This window comes from Myxine glutinosa, chromosome 4 (genome assembly GCF_964187855.1).
Source record: "Myxine glutinosa chromosome 4, kmMyxGlut1.1, whole genome shotgun sequence".
Lineage (NCBI taxonomy): Eukaryota > Metazoa > Chordata > Myxini > Myxiniformes > Myxinidae > Myxine > Myxine glutinosa.
Window position 1 is genome coordinate 39,666,088 of NC_136264.1, and position 26,409 is coordinate 39,692,496.

A 26,409-nucleotide genomic window follows, 5' to 3' on the forward strand; every position below is an offset into this window, starting at 1 on the left:
AGCCTTGTTCCACCTTCGCATGCCCACCGAAGGAGACCCACCTTCACATGCCCACCGAAGGAGACCCACCTTCGCATGTCCATGGAAGGAGACCCACCTTCGCATGCCCACCGAAGGAGACCCACCTTCGCATGCCTACCACATGCAACCAACTTGAGAATATAATACTTATACTCACACATACAGGCATAATTACAATTTTACATATATACATACATACATGCAAACATAGATATTGTCACATTTACTTTCCTCGCTGCAGCTTAATAATGAGTCCGGTCAGGAGCTGTAATAAGCCGAAGCAGTCATTTCGTGAATGGCCGGCTTAAAGCCAATGTGGAAGCAATTGCTCATCCCAGTGGAAATGAACCATCCTATTCCGAGCATGTGAATTTATGTGCTGTGAAATCTGAGCTGTGAATTTAAAATTCAATTAGAACTGTTTTATTCGAACTCAAGCAGATAATTCTTCTTCTTCAAACTTGCTCCCCACCCCCACGTGCCTGTGTTGGTGCTACATGCGGTGTTTATTGGTGTATTTATAGATTATCGCACCAAATTAACCAGCAGGATCAACTGAAGGCTTCCGCATCCGAGAAATCTTCAAGTTATAATCTTCGAGTTATGAAGGCAAAATAATTGGGGGGATTACAATTGAGGGGATGCTCTTAAGGGTCTTTGGGGTGTTAAGGGTCTTTGAGGTCTTAAAGAGAGTATTTGGGATCTTAAGGGTCTTCAGTGTCATAAAGGCCTTAAAGCCTCTTAGGGGTCTTCAAAGGTCTTAGGGATATTTTGGGTCTTAAGGGACATTGGGATCCAAAGTGTCTTTGGGGTATTTGGGGTCTTCCCCTCCTCTTCCTCCCCCGCCCCCCTCTCTAAATAGCCCCATAATGAAGCGACCCTGCATTGCCCGGCAAGGCTGGGTACTTTTGGTAGTCATCAATAAAGAGGAGTGAGCCAGTTCCAGAGGCAGCCATGTAAACCCAAGCCATGACACTACATGCACCACGCTTCACAGATGAGGAAGTATTCTTTGGATCAAATACAGTTCCTTCCTTTCTCCACACTTTCACATTTCCATCACTTTGGTGAAGGTTTATCTTGGTCTCACCTGTCCATTAAACTTTGTTCCAGAACTCTACTGGCTCACCTCTGTACTTCTTTGCAAATTCAAATCAGGCCTTCATATTATTGGTGCTGATGAGAGGCTTGCATATTGCAGTGTAGACTTTGTAATTCTGCTTTTGAAGTCTTCTGCGAACAGTAGATTCTGATACTTTCACCACTGCACTCTGAAGGTTGTTGGTGATGTCACTGACAGTTGTTTCAGGGTTTTTCTTCACAGCTCTGATTATTATTTTTGTGTCATCAACTGCAGGTGTTTTCCTTGGCCGACCTGGCCTTTGTCCATTGTTAGGTACACGAGTGGTTTATTTCTTTATTTAAGACGATCCAAATTATTGTATTTGCTCTGCCCAATTTTTATGCCATGGTTCTAATTTAATTCTTATTTTCTTTCAGCTTCCAAATTGTTTGCTTTTCCTTCATAGACAGTTCTCTGGTCTTCCTGGTGGTTTATGCGTTTTGACTCCAAAGGCAGACTCCCAAAGCAAAAGCAAAGGCTAAATCCAAGATGAGACATTCAAAGCCCTTTTATGTGTGAACAATCAATGCAACACGAAACACCTGTATATATACATAGAAATACCAAGAAATAAAAGCTGACCTTCTGTACTTTTAGCCTCATATTCGTCTTTTGATCTCAAATCCAAATTTCCTCAGTGTATAGCGATAATAACAAATTTGACATCACTGTTCCAGTACTGGTGGAGGGCACCATAAATAGTCATTCCTGTTAGGAGGATGGCACAGCACACAATCAAACATAAAGTAGTTGCAGAGAGGAAAGCACAGCCAAAGGTACTCCTGGATGTTAGAAGGAGCATGGGTAGTACACTGGCATTGGGAAATGGAGTTCTTGACATAAACTGCAACTCTGCCACTGGAACTCGTTTCAGGCCTGTCAAACCAAATAAGACCTCAGGGAGAACACACTAAGGAATTGGGGACATTCTGGAGGAGGAAGGATTCTTTTAAGCATATAATGTCAGATTTACCTGTGGCAGTTTGGATTGAGAGATGTGACAAATTGGATCAAAGACCTCAGATGTTGGAGGTCCATAGAGTTAGGAATGGGGGTGGAAGTGCTGTTGGCATTGCAGGGAAAGAGGGGAGAGGGTAGGGTGCTGGGGAAGCAGGAAAGGGGTGGGACACAGAGGCAGAAGAAAGGGGCTGGGACACCAGGGGAGAAGAGAAGGGCTGGGACACTAGGGGAGAAGAGAAGGGCTGGGACACTAGGGGAGAAGAGAAGGGCTGGGACACTAGGGGAGAAGAGAAGGGCTGGGACACTAGGGGAGAAGAGAAGGGCTGGGACACTATGGGGGAAGAGAAGGGCTGGGACACTAGGGGAGAAGAGAAGGGCTGGGACACGAGGGGAGAAGAGAAGGGCTGGGACACTAGGGGAGAAGAGAAGGGCTGGGAGAACTAGGGGGGAAGAGAAGGGCTGGGACACAAGGGGGGAAGAGAAGGGCTGGGACACTTGAGGAGAAGAGAAGGGCAGGGAGTAGGGGAAGCAAGGAGGGTGCGGGCTGCGGGGTCATGAAGGATGAAGGACACAAGGAGGGGCCAGAAGTTTGGCAAAGAATGGGTGGGGATTGAAGGAAGCAAAGATGGGGGGGGGGGGTGAGTGTATGGTTTAAAGGAAGCAGGGAGTAGGTGGGGTGTAAAGGAAGTGAGGGGGTAGGGCATGGAGGAAGTGAGGGATGCCTAGCAGGGGTTGGAGAGCCAGGAGTAGGTGTAGGGGAACCTGGGTGTGAAGATGATGTGGTGGAGGGTACTGATGTGAGGGGGTTTGTCACCACAGTCACACACACAGATTGTCCATTCTCAATCCTTTTAAATCTTGAACCTCAAGCAAGGATGTAGCATATACCATTTTTAAGTCTTTGGAATGATTCCACCGGAGTTTGAACGGCCGAACTCCCAGACTTGAAGCTTACATCACCGAGTCTGGTCATTACACCAAGTTTATTTTATCTATTGCTTCGTCTAATATATATAGCTCTTTCGAACCACTGACTGACTGATATTAATGTTTGGTACCTTCCGGGTGTCATGGAAAGCTGAATTTTGGCGTGCCGACGGACATCGAAGCCGGTACACTGGGAGCAGGGGGTGGAGGGGGGGGGGGGGAGGGGAATCACAGAACCGTTGGAAAGCATCCGTGAATGAAAATTTACATTAAAAACTATAAACTAGTCTGTAAAAAAACCCACAATCAATATCTCGCATTTGAAAACTCTAACTTCTATAAATGTAAACTGTGAACTAAACATGACAATAATGGCCTTTAAGGAAAAAAAGAAAAAGCGTCTGTAAATGAAAATTTACGTAAAAAACATAAAAGCGTACGTGAAAAAAAAAAACCTCAGTCAATATCTCGCATTTTAAAATTGTAATTTCTGTAACTGTAAACTGTGAAATGAAAACATCAATGAAAATGTATGTAACAAACTGTAAACGCGTCGGTAAAATAAAAACATAGGGCCAATACCCCTGGGCACTCACCTGGTAGAATAAACAGTATACTGCACTGACTAAAGATATTTTAAACCAATTTCAATGGTTGCGAGAAGACAGGGCAGTATGGAGAATCATACTACCATAATCATATGACTTTAAACACAAAAAAATATCTAGTTTGGGGGGCAACCCCTCTCCCTTCCCCCAAACCCGTGTACCTCCTCAGACCCGAATTTTTAAAATGCCTTGAACAAACTTCGGTACATCACGGGTGATGAAGATTGTGGTGAGGTTTCATCGAAATAGTGTTTATAGTTTCTCAAAAGAAAGCAAATACCTATTTTGTGGGACAACCCCACCCCATATACCCAAAAAGGGGCAGATTTTTTAATGCTTTGAACAAACTTCGGTACATCACGGGTGATGAAGGTTGTGGTGAAGTTTCATCGAAATAGTGTGTGTTCTTTCAGAGGAAAAAGCAAATACCTATTTGGGGGGTCAAACCTGGACCCACTTTGACCCCGGTAAACCCCTTTAGAACACGATTTTTTTTAATGCCGTGAACAAACTTTAGTCACAACACAACAAATATAATTTGTGCCAAGTTTGGTCACAATCCCATCAGCGGTTTCGGAGAATAAGTTTCAAGATTTTGCGGACGGACGGACGGACGACGCGCCATCGCATAAGCTCCCCTGAACTTCGTTCCAGGTGAGCTAAAAATGATATCCAACAGGAGGTCGTTTATGCTTGCCGATAATCATAAATCTTCTATTCATCATGTACCTACGTACTTATTGCTTACAAGATGCAAGCATACCCCATCTAGTATCAAATATACCCGTGCAAATAAAATTCGTCTCCTCAATTCCAACCTTCCCTCCATACTTTTGAGGTAGATGATAATGGCCATCAACAACACCACCCATTACCACAATCATGTTTACTTTCACTGAACTAAATCATATTTTGTCACACAACATACCTTTGTCCCGTTGCGGCATTGCTATAAAACCTTGCAATCTTCTGTTGGATCTTCAATTTTATATAGCTGTAAACAAAAGAGCCATTAAAGGCCATATTGTATCACTTTATACATTTATCCCAGTCCTTTATAACCTGCACGTTTTCCTTTGTTAAAGCCACACTGTATAGTAAGGGAAACATATGAAAATCTGTTAACTAAATTGTTACCAAAAAATTTCTTCACCAATATGTTTGTAAAGGTGTGTAATAACATGTGTTAAAATGTTGAAGATCAACTCCCGTGGGAAACCCAGAAAAAAAGCTGTTGAATTCGGGTACCGAAAAATTATTTTCGAGAATTTTTATTTTTTTAAATCGGCCCTTAAGTAACTTATGAGGGGTCAAATAAGGGTTTTTCATGATTCTGAGTTGATTGTTAACATTTATATTTCACCACAGACACTCCTTTGTGGAAAAATAATTTCTAAATATATCTCATTTTCTACTTTGCAGGACATGGAGTCTAGCAATATGGATGAAGACGTTACTCCACCTGTGCTCAATTGCTTCATCTGTGCACGCTCGGATACACCAGCTGAAAGGCTCATACAGGCAACTCCAAAGGCATACTCAACTTTATTGAAACAAGCAGAAACTGTCGAAAATGTTACTGTTGTGGAACGTATGAAGGAGGCTCAAAAGGAAGGAAAACTGAGGTACCACCAGAAGTGTAAAAATGATCTGTACAACAACTTTGTTGCAACCACCAAGAAGTCAGCTCAAGCATCAAAGGCAGAGAAAGAGTCATCAAAGTTGAAGAGAAGACGCACTACTTGTGAGTTCAGTTCATCAACTGGCTGCAGTTCTAGAAGATCACAGTCAGTTGACCTCCTGTATAAGGATGTATGCATTCTTTGCAACCAACCAGCCCAGCTCTACAAAAATAATCCAGCACAAGCTAGAAAGAAATACAGAGTGCCAGATAATTTGACTGCAGATACACTGAAGGCAAGCTTGCTGAAGACAGCACAGAGTCGCGGGGATGACTGGGGCACTGAAGTCACTGGACGCCTGGAAGGGATCAACGACTTGGTAGCAGAAGAAACACTGTACCATTTGCGATGCAAACTTATGTTTGCGAGAGGTGACAGTTTGTCCAAGACTGATGAGGAAGGAAAAAGGAAGAGAGGACAGAGGAGTATTGATGAGGAGCGAGAGGCAGTTTTTATTGAATTCTGCGAATGGTTAGACTCAGAATTAGAGCATGGGGTAATGAACATGGACCAAGTCCATGAAAAGCTGCAGGAGTTTGATCAGTCACCAGAGAAGAGCCTTTCTTATTCAAAGCATTGGCTAAAGATAAAACTTCTAGAGAAATACGAAGACACCTTGTATTTCACAACACAGGAAAGAAGGGCAGATGTACTCTGTCTCAAAGATGGCACCGACAATATTCTGCGAGGGCATCATGCTAATCTTGACCATGGAGATGAGAAGACTCAGATCATAAAGACGGCACTCAAGTTCATATCCAATGATATTGCCTTGATTGATTTAGGTCCAAAGTCATACCCCACCACACACAGTATGACTGACATCGATAGTCAGCTGACACTTGTTCCTGCAAGCCTTCAGATGTTCTTGAGACCGATTGTCAAGACAGACGAAAGAGTTGCCGTTTGGGGGCAGAATTTTATTAAGGCCTGTCGACCTCGGTCTGGAGTATTGCCACACCAAATTGGGCTTGCCATACAACTTGATCATAGATTTGGGTCAAAATGGATGCTCAAGGTTTGACATAGAGCTGGTGCTTTTTTTTTAGGTTTTGCGAAGGGGACGCGGCTGAGTACATCGACATCTTCCTTGACACAGAAGCCACCAAGGAAACAGTGATTCAGGCTGGTACTGCGATTTTCAAGTACATTTACCATGGACGAGATACTACATTGGGTGAAATTCGGTACAACATGTTCTCAAGGAAGGCAGCGGCAGGAGTGATCAAACCAGAGACTCTACCTCCAACAGAGGGTGCAGCTGCACAACATTCACTCCGTGCCTACCTGCAGACCCGGGACTGGATCCTTCTACAGAGCATGTCTCTGAACCCCAGTGACTATGGATGGACAATAGGTGTGCATGGGTATGAGCCAGTTCCAACACTGGACCCCACGGCTCCTGAGGAGCTATTGCAGTTCACGAGCTGTAATTGTCATGGAGATTGCAGCAACCGGCGATGCAGCTGCAAGAAGAATGGGGTCACGTGCATCTCGGCCTGTGGAGTCTGTAATGGCATTACATGCAGAAACTGCAGTCATGATGTTGTTGAGTCTGAAGAAGATATAGACAATGACTGTTGAAACTTCTGACATTGTGAATGAGAAATAACTCTTGAGTATTATATATGTATGTGAAATAAAAGCTACTTTGTGTGTAAATGTAAAAGTGAAAATATAAATGTTAACAATCAACTCAGAATCATGAAAAACCCTTATTTGACCCCTCATAAGTTACTTAAGGGCCGATTAAAAAAAATAAAAATTCTCGAAAATAATTTTTCGGTACCCGAATTCAACAGCTTTTTTTCTGGGTTTCCCACGGGAGTTGAACTTCAACATTTTAACACATGTTATTACACACCTTTACAAACATATTGGTGAAGAAATTTTTTGGTAACAATTTAGTTAACAGATTTGTGAAATATCTCATAAAATGCCCTTACTAGTATTAACAAATGTGAAATGGGGTTTATCTATCTATATATACACAAAGAATTAAGTTAAGCACCCCCCCCCCCCCCGTTTTTTTACAACCTCGCACATTACAAGGTTGTTGTCGTCAAAACAGTGTAATATACCCATGATATTGCTATATTTTCTGGAGAAGTGATATTATGGTCACATAAAAACATAACAATCATGCCGTTTTCAATATTTTATTCTGAATAATTTAAGGTGAAATTTTTTGGGAATTTTAGGCATATTTTCACCTCAATTTAAGTATGGAGCTATAGGTCCATCACGGACAGTGTGGATGACGTTTATGTTTTCTAACGTACAGTCATTGTTCTGAGAAGACCTCTAGCGATCTTTGCGTCAATAACGTGTGTAGGACCCACGTGATCGGATCACTGACTCAACCAATCACTTTTTTTCACTTTGATCACTCACTTTCATCAATGGATAATTGCTAATGTCATACCAATCATTATTTGATCTCACATACCTTAGAATATATGCCAATGTATACATATACACAAAGAATATATATTAGGGGGTGCTTACCTTAATTCGTTGTGTAGGGGTGCTTAACTTAATTCTTTGTGTATATATAAAATAAAGTTTTTGTTTGATTGTTTGTTTGTTTGTCTGCGCAAGCTAATCTCCTGAACGGTGAAAGATAGGAGGAAACCTCTAATACAAAAAATGTCGGGACGGGCCCGGGAAGGTTTTAGGCTAGGTGGCGAGGCCGGTCGAGGCCGCTTTGGCCGGGCTGGACCCATTTCGCAATTAAAAGCTGAGCTGAATTATAGTAGTCAATCTTCTACGGACGCAAGTAAAAGCTGAATTATAGTAGTAAATGCATTCAAAAATAACCAAAAATGTCGGGATGGGCCCCGGGAGGGTTATAGGCTATGTGGCGAGGCCGGTCGAGGCCCACCTCGGTCGGGCTGGGCCTATTTCGCAATTAAAAGCTGAGCTGAATTATAGTAGTCAATCTTTTACGGACGCAAGTAAAAGCTGAATTATAGTAGTAAATTCATTCAAAAATAACTAAAAATGTCGGGACGGGCCCCGGGAAGGTTATAGGCTAGGTGGCGAGGCCGGTCGAGGCCGCATCGGCCGGGCTGGGCCCATTTCGCAATTAAAAGTTGAGCTGAATTATCGTAGTCAATCTTCTACGGCCGCGAGTAAAAGCTGAATTATAGTAGTAAATTCATTCAAAAAGAACCCGGGCAACGCCGGGTGCTTTTTGCTAGTCTACTATATAAAAGAGATGTCTGTCTGTCTGTCTGTGTCGCCATTAAAAAAAAAAAGATCGTTTTTTTGGAGTTTAAAAAAATAATCGCTCGATAGTGCCTAAGCTTTTTAAAATTAATGACAGTTATATATAAGTAAACATTTGCATAAATAAATACAAAACAATCACCAGACATTTGAACACAAATAAATCAAACCATTCCGTAAGTGTACGAAGTTGTTACTATGGCTTCTTCTTCTTCCTGTTCGGCATCACACTTAACGCACAAATGGGATGAACGCCACATTCACCAGCATATATTTAACGAAAAGGTGATGAAACCCCTTCCTCCCCTTTCTCTCCTGCCTCCCCCCCTTTCCCCTCTTTCCCACCCACTCCCCTTCCCCCCCTATTCCCCCTCCCCGCTCCCCCCTATCCCCCCTCCGCTTCTCCTCCCCTTCCCCCCGCCCGGCAACGCCGGGTACTTCTGCTAGTTCTTAAATACAGGACAGGTGACCAAGATGGATTGATGGTTTAAATCGCACATGACCATAAATTTCCCTTCTACCTGTTGTTGTGTGGCTCTATCTTGGAAAAGGCCTTTCTCACCTGAATGTTGTTTCAAGTATCACTGACTTTGTCATTGCATATAGGGTATAATAGTGACTGCTGTATGAAATTCCAGTGCCGTGGATGCGCTCGACTTCATGAATGGCACCGTGGAGAGAGCAGGCCCAGCTGGAGGGCGAAGATGAACAGAGAGGCCTCAGGGCCGGGGAAGAGAGTGTGCCTGTATTATGGCCAAAAACGAGGACATTTGCTCAAAATGTCACAAAAACCCAGGTTCGGAGACAAACTGTGCAAGAGCTGCTCTGTTTGCTTCCAACCTTTGCCCCATATTGCTTTACTTTCCTGCACATATCAGGGGAGTAAAAAACAAACCTTGCTAAAAACACTCCTCACATGCGTTCGCTAAGTTCTTCTTTCTCCTTTGTCCTTTTCTTTCCTTCCGCACGTGGCGGATTCATTCATTGGCATTAGTTCATGTTCGAAATACAAATCGACGTGGCTCATAGCTGTGCAACCATCGTGCTTAAGATTTTTTAAAAACACACTCTGATTGAAGAACAATCATTGTCATCGACCTCCATTAATCATCACCCACAAAGGCCTTCTGTGCCACGCTGTTTGTGTGTTCAGGGTTCATATCGGATGTTTTGTGACAAAAACAACTTATTTACTTTTCTCACACATGAACTAATGCCCTTCCTGCAGGTGAGGGGGTCATATAAAGCTTACTGATAAAAGCCATTGAGAAATACATACACGTTGTATCTTACGCATGCACTTATAAAATACACTCACACCTACTTGGAAACACTCACACAACTACTACTGTTTCCTTGATGAAAGTTGCAGATGAAAACATTGTGATCCGATGTACCATACTTTCCTTGGCTGGAAGAGCATGGGGGTTCAATTCATGTGTGTATATATATATATATATATATATATATATATATATATATATATATATATATTATTTCAATTCATATGTACTGCATCTAGCAGTACGTAATTTTTAGATCTTATTTCAGATACAATCATAATCATAATACATAATCATATTTCAGAAAGGTTTTCAGATTCATAAGTGTATGCAGGACTCGCTGCGTCCGTCATTGTGCAGCACTCCTTGATTATGTGATAGTTAGGGTGCAGCAAATAGTCTTGAGGACCTTCAAAAACCTGATTTCACATTATATCATGCACTTAGATTTGCGATGGTTGAGTAAACAAGACAAGAATGGCATATTTTCGAAATAAAATGTTGCATTCTCACTGTGTCAATTTTTATTTCATTGTCTTTAAATATAAATATACATTGATGATTAAAATTGTAATGAAATGGAATGTTTGATGTCTAGTATGTCTCCTGGTGTTGTTTTTACATTTTCTAAAACTCCTTGAAATGTGCAATGCATGGCAAAATAAGTGATTCGTGCATAACGCTTGGTGTCCACCAAATACACAATAATTGTGATGCCAGTTTCATTTTCAAATCACGAAGGACTCGTGAAATGAACCAGGTGCGTAGGTTAAGAAATACCTTAAGAAGAATGCCCTTGATGCTTATTCAATTGATAAACCAGAAAGTTAATTTTTTTCGCGATAATCTTGTCATATTCTTTTTCGTGTCCGCCCCGTTATGCACGAATCACACCCCAGCAAAAGTGAAAAGGAACCCGCATCGCCGCTCGAATCTTGATTATGTGCAAATAATCTTGATTATGCGCCGGTCCCATTTGATGTGATAGCAAAACAGTCACTCGCTGGCAGACGACCACCTGTTTACGGATGACGTCAGACTTGTTTTCATGTTGGTGTCCTCTGGTGCTGCGTTATGCACAAATCCAGCGTGCGAAGTGCACTCTCGTTTTCATTTTGGTGAAAACGAAGCATGTAGCAGGTCTGATGCTTCAAACTCGGATACCCCAATATACAGTCACGTGAAAAAGTAAGTACACCCCATGTAAAGTTTTGACTTTTCAACATATTTCAACATACAGCTATTTGATCTTCATTTCAACAATATTGATCGATAAAGGTAATATAATATAACAAATATCATGAAACATTTACATTTTGTAGTCCATTATATAATTTAAATCTTCATAAATGCAAATTTCGCATGTGGAAAAAGTAAGTACACCCCTACATTTATCTCTACTTCAAATACCTAAAATTAGAATCAGGTGCACCAGCTCAGGTGCAAATGATTAGAACATCGTTAGAGAGGATCTTGGAGGAACCTGTCTTATTTAAACCTGACATTTAGTTTAGTTTGCTCTTTGTTGTTGAAGTGTGCGGCGTCACCATGCCTAGATCAAAAGAGCTCTCTGAGGCCTTCAGAAAGAAGGTTATAGATGCCTACGAGTCTGGGAAGGGCTTTAAAAAGATCTCCAAACAATTTGAAATCAATCATTCGACTGTCTGGAAGATCATCTACAAGTGGAGAAGATTCCAAACAACTGCCAACTTGTTCAGGCCAGGCTGCCCCAACAAGTTCAGCCCAAGAGCAGACCACAAGATGCTGTAAGAAGTCTCTAAGGACCCCAGAATTTCATCACGGGACCTACAGATAGCTCTTGCCACTGTTGATGTCAAAGTGCACGAGTCTACCATTCGAAGGAGGCTGCACAAATTTGATCTACATGGGAGGTGTGTCAGGAGGAAACCTTTGCTGTCCAGAAAGAACATCAGGGCAAGACAAAAGTTTGCCAATGAACACCTAGGCGAAGACCAGCACTTCTGGAACAATGTGCTCTGGACAGATGAGTCTAAGGTAGAGCTATTTGGGCACAGTACCAGAAGACATGTTTGGCGAAAACCAAAGACAGCATTTGACCACAAGAACCTGATACCAACTGTAAAGCATGGTGGTGGAAATATTATGGTTTGGGGCAGCTTTGCTGCATCAGGGCCTGGGCAGCTCACCATCATAGAATCCACGATGAATTCTTCATTGTACCAGAGGGTGCTTGAGGATAATGTGAGGCCATCTGTCGGAAAGTTGAAGCTCAACCGAAGGTGGACCATGCAACACAACAATGACCCTAAACATACCAGTAAATCCACCAAGGAATGGCTGAAAAGAAAGAAATGGAGGGTTCTGGAATGGCCAAGTCAAAGCCCGGATCTAAATCCCATCGAGATGTTGTGGGGGGATTTGAAACGAGCTGTGCATGCAAGAAACCCCTCAAACATCACACAGCTGAAAGAATTCTGCATGGAGGAGTGGGCAAAAATTTCTCCCATTCGTTGTCAGAGACTGGTAGACAGTTATGAGAAACGCCAACTTGAGGTTGTTTCTGCCAAAGGGGGCAATACCACTTATTAGAGCCAAGGGTGTAGTTACTTTTTCCACAGAAAGAAATGGCATCCCTGTTAATTTTTTGTTGAATAAATTATTGCAGTCAATTTGTCATTGTTTTTTGTTCAATTAGATCACCTTTATCTATAGATACTGTTTGAATGAAGATCAAATATTGATATGTCCAGTGTCCACATATGTTTTAAAAATTTTTAAAAACATATCATGGGGTGTACTTACTTTTTCCACATGCCAAATTTGCATTTATGTTTATTTAAATTATACAATGGACTACAAAATGCAAATGTTTCATGATATTTGTTATATTATATCACCTTTATCTATCAATATTGTTGAAATGAAGATCAAATAGCTGTATGTTGAAATATGTTGAAAAAGTCAAAACTTTACATGGGGTGTACTTACTTTTTCACGTGACTGTATATAATTTCAGAAGCTTCTTCAGATGACCTATTTAATGTACGAGTGAGGTAGCCATGCTACGCACGGGTTACGGGTGGGAGGTCAGAAGCAAACAGACAATACAGAAACGGCGAATGCTAAAGCATGAAACCAATAAATTCCACATTCCTGTGACACCTTCAGTCACACGTCAGACATGGACAGCAAGTTCGTGAAGGACTTCCATGAAAAACGTACCCGATGGCAAACAAACAGGTACGTTTGTTCCATACCCAGTCAATGGCGAATCTGCATATGGCGACCGCGAATTCACATTTGGGAAGAAGAAACCGTCACGGCATTTCGTCATTCACTTGAACTCAATATCTCTTTTTTCATTCCAAACAGCATAACTCCAATCACAAATGAAATAACATTAATATTAAAATAAACTTTTAACAACATTCATGACATAAACAAATATTTACATCCTGATGTGAAGTTCCGTACGAGTGGGTGAATACAATTACGAATTCAAAATCGTAATTGTATTCACTCAATCCCTGGTGTTGGGCTAGCGGCTAGGGTGCCGGCTTAGGATCCAAGGATCCTGGGTTCGAATCCCGGTCGATCGCTGAATTAACGCCAGGGGGGTTGACTCAGCCTGTCATCCTTCCGAGGTCGGCTAATTGAGTACCAGTTCACTGGTAATTCCCTGTTTGTCGTTAAAGGCGGCAAAAAGGGTTGGCGTCAGGAAGGGCATCCGGCCGTAAAACATTGCTTCAAATAGGGGACCGGGAAAACAACAACAACCACGGTTCCCGAAAAAGGCCAACCCCCGCTTTGTGGGGAAAAATGGCCTCTAAAGGTGGTTTTTAAAATTTTTTTATTCACTCAATTCCAATCATCAATTGATACATTAACAAAACGATTAACACGATTAACGTTTAACGATTTAACATTACGATTGAATGACGGTTGTATTGGGATATTATCAACCCGCGCATTGCCGTCAACTGTCCACTTCCGCATTCGCGGCAGGTTCATAATTGTCATCAAAATCTAAACAGCATTTGTAGAATTTCAATAAAAGCCACATCTCTGTTCATATCGGTAAATATTATTCCATCGTGTTTGGAAAAACTGGAAAATTGGGAAACTTGGAAAAACAATATAGTCTATTTTACTCCCAGGGGTCCCAGGAATACCCACCCAAAATATCGTTGCGATCGGTTCAGCCGTTTTTGCGGTACCTTCGAACGGACAGACGGACATTTGGTGAATTATAGTAAGATATTGTACTGGATTTCAAGGATGATGTCCATCTGCTGACTGCACCATTACTGATGGTTGGCATGTGCTACTGATGCACTACACCTGAGGATTAAAGCAAAAATGTATATAGTTAGGGCATTTTATAATTTTTTGGAAAAATCTGTGAAAAAATTGCTTACCAATAGCTTTCTTCACCAATGTGTTCATGTTGGTGTCTACAAACACCTCTCAATTTATTCCTTCCCAAATCCTTGGGGAAAAGTCAAAATTCAAAATGGCGTCCAAAATGGAAAAATTGTGGATAGTCATAGTTTGGCCAGAAATTTAATACTTAATATGGGGAAGAAACCACAAAAATATTGTTCTAGGACAATTGTGAACTCTTGCTAAGCATATTTGTATTATTATCTTGCTTTATATCCAAGATGGTGGCCAAAATGATGTCCAAAATGGCTGCTAAAATGTGAAAATTCTGGATAAAGTCATAGCTTTATATAGAAATAGAAATGTATCTCAATTGAAACCTCGGTTAGTCAGTTCTCTAGTTCACCCTACTCATCCTAATCCCCAGCATATCCCACACTCCTCTCGTCATCTGGCTGGTTGATGTTCTGGCAAGAGTTACCATGACAGTTGCCGCAAGCAGAAATACACTTGACTCCTTGCTTTTTACACCGCACCTGAGTGTGCTACATTCCCCCTCACAGTTGCAGCAGACAAACTTCAGAAGATAGTCCGGTGCGATAGGGTCTGTTGTAGGGACCGGCGCATAACCTTGGTCACCGAGTTTCCATCCGTAGTCCAGGACATCCAATGATGGAGTTTGCAGCAGCAGCCAATCTCTAGTCTGGAGATAAGCCCGGAGAGAGTGCTGTGCTGCAGCTTCTGTTGTCGGGGGCAGTTTCTCAGGTTTGATGCTCCCAGCAGCGGCCCGCTTGCTGAAGATGTCAAATCTCAAGGCCCCCAAGTCTTTGGATGGGTTCCCGCGGAACATGAGCTTGAATAGTTCACAGCCGGCTTTGATGATGTCATCTTTCTTGGCTCGGATGTCCAGAAACACGTCCATGGCCCTCTCTGCTTTGTCAGTCTTGCAGAGCTTGGTTAGCAAAGTTGATTTGCTAAACCCAGACATCGCGGACACTGTATCGCAGCCGGAGAAGCTGTGCAAGAAGATCAGATACTTCCGGTATCTCTCTGGGAGGGCCTCCCGGATCTTTCCGACATCGTAAGATGTGTCTTTGGCTGTTGTGAGGAAGATCGGGTGGTCTGCAGCATGATGAATCAGCAAAACCATGATGTCGGTGTCCTCAGCCCTCACCTCAACAGGGGACTCTCTTGCCTCATCTAGAGCTGCCCGGACGATAGAGGTGTCTGCATCATTGGGGCATTCCTGTACACTGATCCCATTTCTACCGAATGTCTCAGCAAGTAGCCGAATGAGCTGGGTCTTGTTGCTCTTGTTGTCGAGGAACTTTTCTCTTGGAACGAGGCTTTTGATGTCTGGGCGAATCAGAATGTCGCAGCATGCGTTCTTTGTTCGTCTCAGGTGATCATGGTCCTTGGTGGAGCTGCCGTATCCGTCAAAGACCACAGTGATCCTGAGGCAATGGCTCCCCATGGACTTCACAAACTGGAGGTAGCTCTCAGCGATGTCCTTCCAGGACATCATGTCATGTCATGATGTCATGATCCTGCTTGTGACAGGCTGACAGGCAACTTACCAGGGTATCTGGCCAATGCTCCAACGATGATGCCTTCGTTACAGAGTATACAAACATCACGGTAGACAAGGTGTACTGATGGGGTTTTGGACTTGGAGCTGCCGGCACTTGAAGTACTTGACCCAGAGAATACCCGTCATCTTTTCATCCTGCCTGACCTTCGGTCCTCCTCGTCTTGTCCTAGGGAATGGATTGTGTAGAAAGGTAGTTTTGGTTAGTTTTTCTTCATTTGCAACATCACAACTTATAACAGATTGGGATCGAAATCTCTGCAAGTGGCTACTTCTTCTGAATGATAATCTAAAAACTTACGATTAGCAGTTGCAGTTGCAGTGGATATACTTTTCACACGATTGTATAACTCGGTTCTGCAATCCAAATGATATCTCAACTTGGGGTCATCTCCGTTTTTCCAGTCCTCATTTAGTCTCCTGATCAGCGCCGCATCGTCCACGCACTCAGAATATGATAACATCTGTGAGTGGCCTTTTTGGGTGACTTTTGACAGCTTCTGCATCTCAGTCCCAGAATCATCACAGATGAAACACCTCAAGCCATGGCCAGGTGCAGCTATTACATCCCCTTCCATACTGAATCGATTGAGAGGTCTCAGTAGACACCTATTATTGAAGCAAGATAATAATTATTACATTTCTGGTCAAGCTATGACTTTATCCACAATTTTCACATTTTAGCGGCCATTTTGGACATCATTTTGGCCACCATCTTGGATATAAAGCAAGATAATAATACAAATATGCTTAGCAAGAGTTCACAATTGTCCTAGAACAATATTTTTGTGGTTTCTTCCCCATATTAAGTATTAAATTTCTGGCCAAACTCTGACTTTATCCACAATTTTTCCATTTTGGACGCCATTTTGAATTTTGACTTTTCCCCAAGGATTTGGGAAGGAATAAATTGACAGGTGTTTGTAGACACCTACATGAACACATTGGTGAAGAAAGCTATTGGTAAGCAATTTTTTCACAGATTTTTCAAAAAAATTATAAAATGCCCTAACTAATATTTGAGCACGAGGGAACCAGGACACAATGACGGACTGTTTTAGAAAGGTATTGTGGGATCTTTCACAATCACAAACGAATGCTAGCTGGAGATCTACTTTGCAGCACTCCTCCAAAATACTGCATACTCTTTGACCCAATACTGTCTGCGAAGCACCAGGATGGCAAGTAAACAAATGTCAGCCTTGGAATAGAGTGCAGACTAAATAGTTCATATGTTACGTCTGCGACATCCTGCTCTTGGCCTTAAATGGTAATACTTTTTTCAGTAGTTAAGGTAGTCAAGGCGCTGGAATGCTGTATGAAATAGGACAGGATGATGATAAGTAATTGCAAATTACACAAGTTACTGTGTGTGATAAAGTGTAAAACACAAAGAGAAAGGCTTGGACAGAGGGAAGATAACTCTCAGTTGTATGTCAAAGGAGCTCGGATTGTGAGAGAGAGGGTGCATGCCGTTCCATGCTTTATGGTTTGTGTTTCACAAGATAAGCAACAAATGAAGTGCAGCCTTATGTACAGACACACCTTCATTCGCAGAGTATTTCGTCCAGAAAAAGGCAAAAGAAATCAAAATATAGGTTTTAGTGCATTCATTGGTGAAGCTTCATTTAAAGGAAGATCTTTTTGGTTCAAGATTATATAAAACACCTGCAAAACTTCAGGTAATAAAAGGAAACGGCCCTTTTCGTTGAATAAAATGGCTGCCCACACTGTGAGTGGTATCGCTTCGTTGTGTACCAGTGGAGCAGTTCGCTCGTTTTGATTTTGGAACACGTGACTTGTTTAAATATCTCAACAGCACCACACCCAGCACCCAGCACCCAGCACCCAGCACCCAGCTGTTCCCAGCACCCAGCACCCAGCACCCAGCACCCAGCACCCAGCAACAGCACTCAACAGCACCCAGCAATACACACCCAGCACACTATCATTTCTTTAGTTCTGATAGTGTGGACACAGATTCTGTTTTACCTTCTGGGAAAGCACACGTTTACTGATGCAAAAGTGTTTCTTTTGGGTACAGTGTTGTGCTGTCGTGCTCCACCACCATATTGTGGTTTGATCATCTCCCACTCACCAGCCATGCCCTTTCGATTTCATTCCCGCACTCCCCCGTTTCCCCCCCTGAACCTCCTCTGGCCCCAAATTGCTGAATATCTGGTTCTTTGTACCACGATGCAGGTAATGCTGTACTCACATTGCTTTCCATAGCGAAAGGAACGCACAGTACCATTGCATAGCTATCAAAACGTAAACGAACGTGCAGTAAGTACCTTAGTAAAATAAAAGTATTCGGTAGTTTACGTTCACTTTCCAATACACAAAGCTTTGCGACCCTTTCAGTAATGTATGAGATTCTCAGCCCAAACTGCTGAGAGACCTACAAACTGTTGTATGTTCGTGGGTTAGGGTTAGGGGTAGGGTTAATCATGTCTTGTGATAGTTAGGTGTTGGGTTAATCATGTCTTGTGATAGTTAGGGGTCGGGTTAATCATGGCTTGTGATAGTTAGGGTTAGGGTTAGTCATGGCTTGTGATAGTTAGCGGTAGTGTTAATCATGGCTTGTGATAGTTGAAGACCCCCTACATTATTTGGTGACCCCGCTGTAACCTTCCCAGCCAAAAGCAAGGAGAAAATGAGGCCGGCTGTTCGCCTCAGCATCCGGAGCCTAAGGCCATGCCCCTCACTGCGACAGGCATCATCGTGTTTTTGCTCACAATGATATTTGAAAGAGCACAGGGAGTGCCAAGAAGATAACTCTCATGTAAACAACAAGGGGCAGTTGTACAATGGACACGTGGAGTTGTAAAAACTTGCAACAACAACCGGTCGGTTGCAAACTTTTTTGTGCTCACCGGGCACAGGTTGCTTTTATCACTTTGGAAATTCGATTTAACTTTCCTGATCTAAACCATTTACGAATCCTTGCCAAAAAGGATTTTAAAAAGTTTGTTGCACAAATCTTTTTATGAATCTGTCAAACTCCCATGCTTATTGTGTTGCGATTTTCAGATTTTGACACCTTTGACGATGCAGATAAACCTTGAAGGGGAGCATCTCAATATTATGGAACCACCAATGAGTCAGCTCCGACGTTTCGACCACGATGTAGTCTTCATTGAGCACTGTGCAGGTACCCTGTGCCCTCCCGAGGAGGAGGATGAGGGCATCATGTGACTGCAATATACAGATGGTGTGGCCCAACAACAAACCACAACCCAACCACTCACACACCGTACAAGCAGGTTTTTGCAAATTTGAAACCTATGATTGCGAGAGCTTATAAAGACAGTCATAACTTTAAGATGTTCTTCCTGCACCGCACAATGGAGTGACTGCATCTCCAGTTAAATCATGAATAAGGCAAAGAGATGGAGGATTATCGAGTATTCCATTAAAACGTGGTTGTTGCGCACCAAATGGCAGCAGATGGTAGCATGTGGCAATAATTTGGCAGCAGATGGTAGCATGTGGCAGCAGGATATTTATACCAAAGGTGGGATTCATCAAACTCGAGGAGACCAGCCGTTCTTGGTGTGGGAGGAAGGGGATTCGAACCCTGACTGAGCCATACCGAAGCCTTAAAAATGGACAACTTCCAGCTATAAGTTGGCAACTATAGCTCAGGCTTTGATGGGTCTAATGGCATCCTCCTGCGATGAAGTCCCTTGTGAGGGAACATAATATTATTCGAAATGAAAACACATGTGGCACTAACATGAAGGCGATGATCAAACTCAGGAATGGTGAAACACTATTCACAATGGCGGAAATCATCATCTTCGAGATTTATACTTTCGGCACAAATTTAATGACGATCACTGGCACAGGTGGGCTCAATGTTTTCCGAGGAGAAACATTTGATTGAAACATTTGACAAATTTTATTCTGCAGGGAGGGTTGGTGTGGGACTGGGGGGAGGGAGGGAGAGGGAGTTTGCCCCATCTTTCTTTCCAAGGGCATCATTACCAACCTTACTCTACCCAAGGTATTTCACACCATGAATATTGTCATGTCAACGGCTCAACGAGCATCGAGCATGTTGTGTGGGAGGTTAAAATCCCGCGATGTACCGAAACCGTTTTAACTCCTGCGGAGATGTTCCGAATTATGGCAGACTACGCGTGCGCTGTTTGAGGAGAAGCATGTGCACCTTAGCTCTGGTAAAACTAATGGATATATTCCCGAAACAAACAAACCAGGGGAAGATTGAATCCGATGGCAAGGAATTCAACAGCAGGATGGAAGGGAATAATAAAATGCAAGGAATAACAAATAATTATGTACAATGAGGTAAACTCCATCTAAAGGAATCTAAGGCACCTCACTCCGGACTCAATCACAGACGGGGAAAGGGAACGAAAACCGAGTGCCAATCTCTCTCTGGTAACGGAGGAGGATGGGGGCACTGAGCAGCCATGAACAGGCGGGACAAGCAGGCGATGAGGAGGTGATGAGGGGCCAATGAGGAGGCCGTGAGGAGGAACACAGGCAGCAGACAGATGAAAGAGGCACCGGGCGAAGGCAGGCAAGCAGACGTACAAGGTACATGTTTCCTCCCCGAACGCAACATTACAACCCTCCTCAGTCAGAGTGCACTCCTTAAACTCTCTCCTCAGGCTCAAACAGGGCACACACTACCTATTTTCCTCAGACCTGCCCCAAAACTCCTCAAAGCTCACACGACCCCTCTGCGCTGCTCAAGATCCTCCCCTTTGGCACATTGACAATTCTCCTCAGACCAGCTCGATATCAAGCGCACCAAACCCGCATGGCACAGGCTCCTCCCTTTGCTCTCCAGACACTCCCCACCCTCGGAGGCATTCATAGCTCTGCCACTGGAGGTGTCCATAGCTCCACCCCTCTCTCTCTCCCTTGCCTGACAGAGCCCCGTTATGATCTGCCTCACTCTCCTCTCTGCTCTTCTATACCACTTGGTGCACCCAGAGGATTACAAGAATTTGTTTTAACTTAGATCCTTGCTATTGATTACAACGTACCACCCTCCGTATGATGAACATTCAAACAAGACAATTCTTAAGCTGACATGTCCCTGATTATTACATCAAGATTTGCTAACGACTCTTGCATGGACCATACTACTCTATACAGTTATATTTGTACTAAGGTAATCTCTATCTCCCCTTCAAACGCAGCAATATGTTTATTCATGTTTATTTTTATTACTTTCCTATATTAAGCAAATTTGGAAACTGTATTATCCACTGATCATTTTGCCAAGTCTCGACTCATCTTACATTTTAATATTTTTGCTCCTTATGAATGATATATACATATATTAACTCCCATGCTCTTCCAGCCAAAGAAAGCTATATTAAGCAACCAAGAAAAGCCACAGAAGGTAAGTCTTTACTGTTTGAAACCCTACCTGGGTTTCTCTACAGCTACAGACATTCAGAAGTAGCACATACATGAGGATCCAAGTGCTACATGTCCCCCTTATCTGCCAGACTGGTTTTATCACTTGTTGGCGAGTCATCTATGGCACTTGTTGGTTCCAGATACTATCTGGCGTCCTTACCAACCACAGTGAGAGATGCATCATTAACCGGTACGTAGGCCGAAATTCTTCAAGGTCATGAAGTGGATGGAACAGCGATGTGTTGCCCCGATGAGCAAGAAAAGCCACAGAAGGTTAGTCTTTACTGTTTCAAACCCTACCTGGGTTTGTCTACAGCTACAGACATTCACTGACACTACAGACAATCCCAGAAGGGCCCCGATGACCCCAATAATGGTGAAACTAGTCGGTAGCTTCACCTTTCACCTTCTTAGTGACAACATTTGCCCTTGACATCTTTGTACTGGTAGAGGCCCTTATGGGTTTGTAGTCACGGCGTCATCGTGACGGTATTGTCACGGCATTTGTCTAGGTCAGAGAACTTCAATAATCACATTTGTAGAGCTCCCGACTGCTTAAAACAACGGTGATGCCTCCTGGTTGTGATTGGTTGAGCAAAAGACAACGTGTCCATGTGGCCGATGGCACTTGTTGGTTCCAGATATGATATGGCGTCTATCCCAATCACAGTAAGAAGTGTGTCATTAACCAGTATATAAGCGGAAAGGCTTCAAAGTCACCAAGTGGATGGAACAGTGATGTGCTGCCCTGACGAGCCCCAATAAGGGAGAAACTAGTAATAAACATCCCTTTCTAGTAATAAAAACATCCCTTTCTAGAGAAACAAGTAATAAATAAACATCCCCCCTCCCTTTCAATTCTTCTCCCCACACCCCTCCCCTCCTAAATACCCCCTCACCCCTCCCCTCCTAAACTCCCCCTCGCCCCTCCCCTCTAAATCTCCCCACTCACCCCTCCCCTTCAAAACTCCCCTCTAACTCCTCCCCTTCAAAACTCCCCCCTCACTCCTCCCCTTCAAAACTCCCCCACCCACCCCTCCCCTTCTAATCTCCCCCCCCCCTACTATTTTTCTCCAATTCTCTTCCCTCCCCCTCCTCCTCAAAGCTGCCGCCTCCCCACTTCCTCTCCATTCCATCACATACCTGCACTTCCTCCAACCTCCGACTTTGCTCTTCCCCCCCCCCCCCATCAAACAACACCTCACTGTGCCTCTTCCCATCACCATCAAACCATTTGTCCTCCTCATCCTTCCCTTTCTCCTAACCTTTCTGCAATCTCCGACACACTATCAACAGCTCCTCCTACCTCCCCCTCTCACCCCTCATCTTACCCTACCCCTCCCCTCCCCCCCCTCATCTTACCCTACCCCCTCCTCTCCCCTGTCCTGTACCCAATGCTCCCCCTCCCTCTTCCTTAAAGGTATGGACCTCAAACATCCGGGGCCTTCGCTCAAACCTGATTGATCTCTCCATACAGGTTGCTTCTGACAAACCAGACATAATCTGCTTAACAGAAACTTTCCTCTTTCAAGATGTCTCTGATTCTTTAATATCTCTTCCTGGTTACTCCCTCGTCCGGTACGATAGACCTGAGCCTCTTCCAGGTGGTGGTGTTGCTATCTTTATCAAAAACTCTCTTTCTCACTGTCCTTGCACTGCCCTCCCTCCACCCCACGCCCAGGAGTACCTCTGGTTACGGCTCCCTCTCCACTCCCTCCTTTTGTTCATATGTGTTCTGCACCGTCCTCCAAACAGTGATAACTCCATTTACATCTCCCTGTCTGACAACATGGACCAACAGATCCTTGCAACTACAGACCAATCAGCCTGCTCCCAATCATCAGCAAGGTCCTTCCATCAGCATGGAATCCATCATCGCTTCTGATATCAAATCCTTCCTCTTCTCCAATGGCTTGATCTCTGATCATCAATTTGGATTCAGACCAGGCCACTCCACTCTGGACATGCTGCTTCTGCTGTCTCAACAATGGATGGAGGCCCTCAACGCCAAACAGGAAATCAGAGCCGTCTCCCTTGACCTCGTGCCTTCGATATGGTCTGGCACCCCGCTCTGCTCACCAAACTCTCATCCTATGGTATCCATGGAAATCTCTATGCATGGCTTGCGGACTTCCTTTCCAGTCTTAGTCAACGTGTGGCCCTGAATGGATTTCTCTCATCTCTCCTTCCTGTTCAGGCTGGAGTTCCTCAAGGCAGTGTTCTGGGCCCTGTGCTTTTTTTGGGCTTCATCAATGATCTTTTCGACTCTCTGGAGAATCCTCTCTATCTCTACGCTGATGACTCCACTCTCTGCCGCTCCATACCTCATCCCTCAGATCGGCAGACAGCAGCCTCTTCACTCTCTGTGGACCTGGACAAAATCACAAACTGGTCAAACAAGTGGAACATGTCTTTCAATTCTGACTATTCTCACACTCTCATTTATGTCTGTCCGAAAAGACTATCTGGAAAACCCTCCCATCTACTTTCTCAACAATCCTCTCCAAGAAGTTCTGTCACTCAATCTTTTGGGTCTCACTATCTGCCATGATCTTTTCTTGGAAAACCACATTTCCAAGCTGGCCTCCAAAGCCAGTCGCCGACTGTGCGTCCTCCATCGTGCGAAGTCCTTCCTTGGCACATCTGAGCTCCTCACCACATACACCACTTTCATCCATAGCTCAGTGGAATACTGCTCTCCACTCTGGGCTGGTGCTCCTGCCTGACACCGAGCACGGCTTCCATTCAGAAATCCATTCAGAAACCAAAACTTTCAGGATCATTGGAATCTCCCGTGATGAAGCTCATTCTGAGGGTCTTTGGTGGTCTTTCTGTCTTCTACTGACTCCTCTCTCGCCTAGCTCCTCCAGTTCTGTCTGTGCTGTGCCCCCCAAATATTCCTGCAGGACGCACAAGAACTGCCAGCAACCTTCTTCTGGTGAAACTGCCAAAATCAAGACTCTCTAGTCACCACACTCTTTCATTCCTCTTTTTACCCGCCTCTGGAACAAACTCCCACAATCTCTTCAATCTCACTCCTCCTTCCAGGTCTTTAAAACAGCTGTTCACTACCATCTCTTATCTTCCCCCATCCAAAACCTTGATCTTTTCTACCCCTGTTAATACACCCCAAATCCACGTCTTTAAATCCCCGACTTCATTCCTGAAATTCCTTGTAGTCTCAATTTGTTTTGTACCGTGTACCCCTTCCTTCACCCTCCCGCCCCCCCCACCTCCACCCTTCCCAGCCCTCTCCCTTCGAACATATCTCCATATGTCCCTATTCTCTACTGTTGTGCTTGTGTGCTTCCCTCTCTCTCCCCATCTTGTCTTCCCCTCCCCTTAGTTTTACATGTCCATATGTTTTTTGTGTTTTATGTGCTAATATGTGTTTGATGTGCTGACTCTTAAACGAGCCTCGATCTTGTATACAAAAAAAAACAAAAAAAAAACATCAACACCTCCATTTCTCTTCCACTCTCAGTCACTATCATACCCTTTTTGGGCTGAAATAACAACCACACACTCAACCTCCACCGACACTGTTCGACCAGCTTCCATAAGCCTCCTCCAGATCCAAAGTGAGCCTTTCAAGGCAGCCTGGGCCACTCTCTCACACATCCTCCTTCTTTCTGTTCCACCACTCCAATTTGAGCAAGAAAGGCATAAAAGGAATTGCCAATATACCCTCTACACCCCACCTTAATTGGCTGGCAAGAATCTCGCCAACCCTTCTCCCAACACTCCGCCTCCAGCTCACTGTACTTTCCTCTCGTGCACCTCCTCCATGTTCTCTTCCCAAGGTACAGACAATTCCCCCCCCCCCCCCCCCCAAGATGACCTGCCTTGTTGCACCTGGCCAGATGACAATGTCATGCCACAACCTTGTCACACAGATCTCCTCCAGGAATGCCAATTGCGGCTTTAGGTCTGCCACCACCTGCCCATCACAAGCATTTGACAGACCTCTTACCTTCTACCTCCTCCTCTTTCCATGTCTTGCCCTCTTTGACAAACAACACCTCTACTTCATCAATCTCCTTCTCCACTCCCCTCTCTCTAGATCTCATCACCTCTTGTTGCACCATCTCCACCACCACCGCCAGCACTTGATCGTGCTGCCATCTGTATCTTCCTGCTGCCAATGCTGCTGAGCATGCACTCATTTTTCAATCTTATATATGTCCCATGATGCCATCTGGGCCCATCGCCAAAGCAAGGTCAAGGCTGGAAAGAATTTTATTCTTGATTGAGAAGGATGCAATTTCCAATAGACTGTGGGAGTGTGGGATGATGGGGTAAGGTCGGGAGTGGGATTGTGGAATTGGGAGTGGGATTGTGGAATTGGGAGTGGGATTGTGGAATAGGGAGTGGGATTGTGGAATTGGGAGTGGGAATGGGATGGGTTGGCTACATGAGATTTGTTAGGGTTGAGTCATGCTGTTGAGACATTCTGTCTTTTCTCAATGTCTGTGATGATGCTTTTAGAGGTGAGGGAGGAAATTGAAAGGGAGCATATTCCAGAAGTGGAGTTGGCAAGGTTCCACCATGACTTTGAGGAAGGAAACTAGTTGAAGATGCGTAAGAAAATGCTTTCCGGATTACTCAAGGATGGACACACACTTGCTCTGTGCCTTACAGAGTGACCCAAAGTTGCTCTCAGTCGTGTTAGCCTTCCATGTTGAGAAAGCAAACTGCTCGACCACAACTGCCTCACCACAAGATTCAGTGCACAGGGACTCAGAGGATGGATAGGATATCTGCAGACGGTGTTGGATAAACGAGTGCATGAGAAACACTAGGCATTTATGGAAGTATTCCAGCAGGAAAAATCTGAATCTGTGCAGATGGCAACCCAATGTTTTTGTAAAAAGGAAGAATCTGTTCAATTCCTTCATAAGTCTATTGAATTCCACCCCTCCTTCCAAAGCTTCGTGCTTGCAATACACCATCATCTTAGATCATCCTCCATTTATCTCCTGATTAACTCTCTCCTAATTCTCATCATATTCTTGCAGTTTGCTGGGTTTCCTTCCTTCTTCTCTCTCCTAATGCTCATTTGTCTCCTTGTTGCATCCACACGTCGTCCTACTCCTCCTGCATCACTGTCTTGCACACATCTTTCCATCTTCTGTCACTTCGCTCTTCCTACTTTGCCTAGACTTTGTAGAAAGAAACTACATTAGTGTTATTATGTCTCCATGACATTATGGTCAGA

The 26,409-nt window shown here is 43.8% G+C and overlaps 2 protein-coding genes across 2 annotated transcripts in view; both read right to left on the reverse strand.

Moving 5' to 3' along the window:
- The window catches only part of LOC144891699 (uncharacterized), a 1,187,956-nt gene that overhangs the window by 448,750 nt on the left and 712,797 nt on the right, over positions 1-26,409 (reverse strand). The window lies entirely within an intron of this gene.
- LOC144891510 (uncharacterized) lies at positions 14,364-16,303 on the reverse strand. The gene is made up of 2 exons (XM_078775130.1): positions 16,090-16,303; positions 14,364-15,957 (listed from the first exon to the last, which is right to left on the reverse strand). Exon 2 carries the CDS (start codon positions 15,723-15,725, stop codon positions 14,598-14,600), a length of 1,128 nt encoding a protein of 375 aa, XP_078631256.1. The 5' UTR covers positions 15,726-15,957; positions 16,090-16,303; the 3' UTR covers positions 14,364-14,597.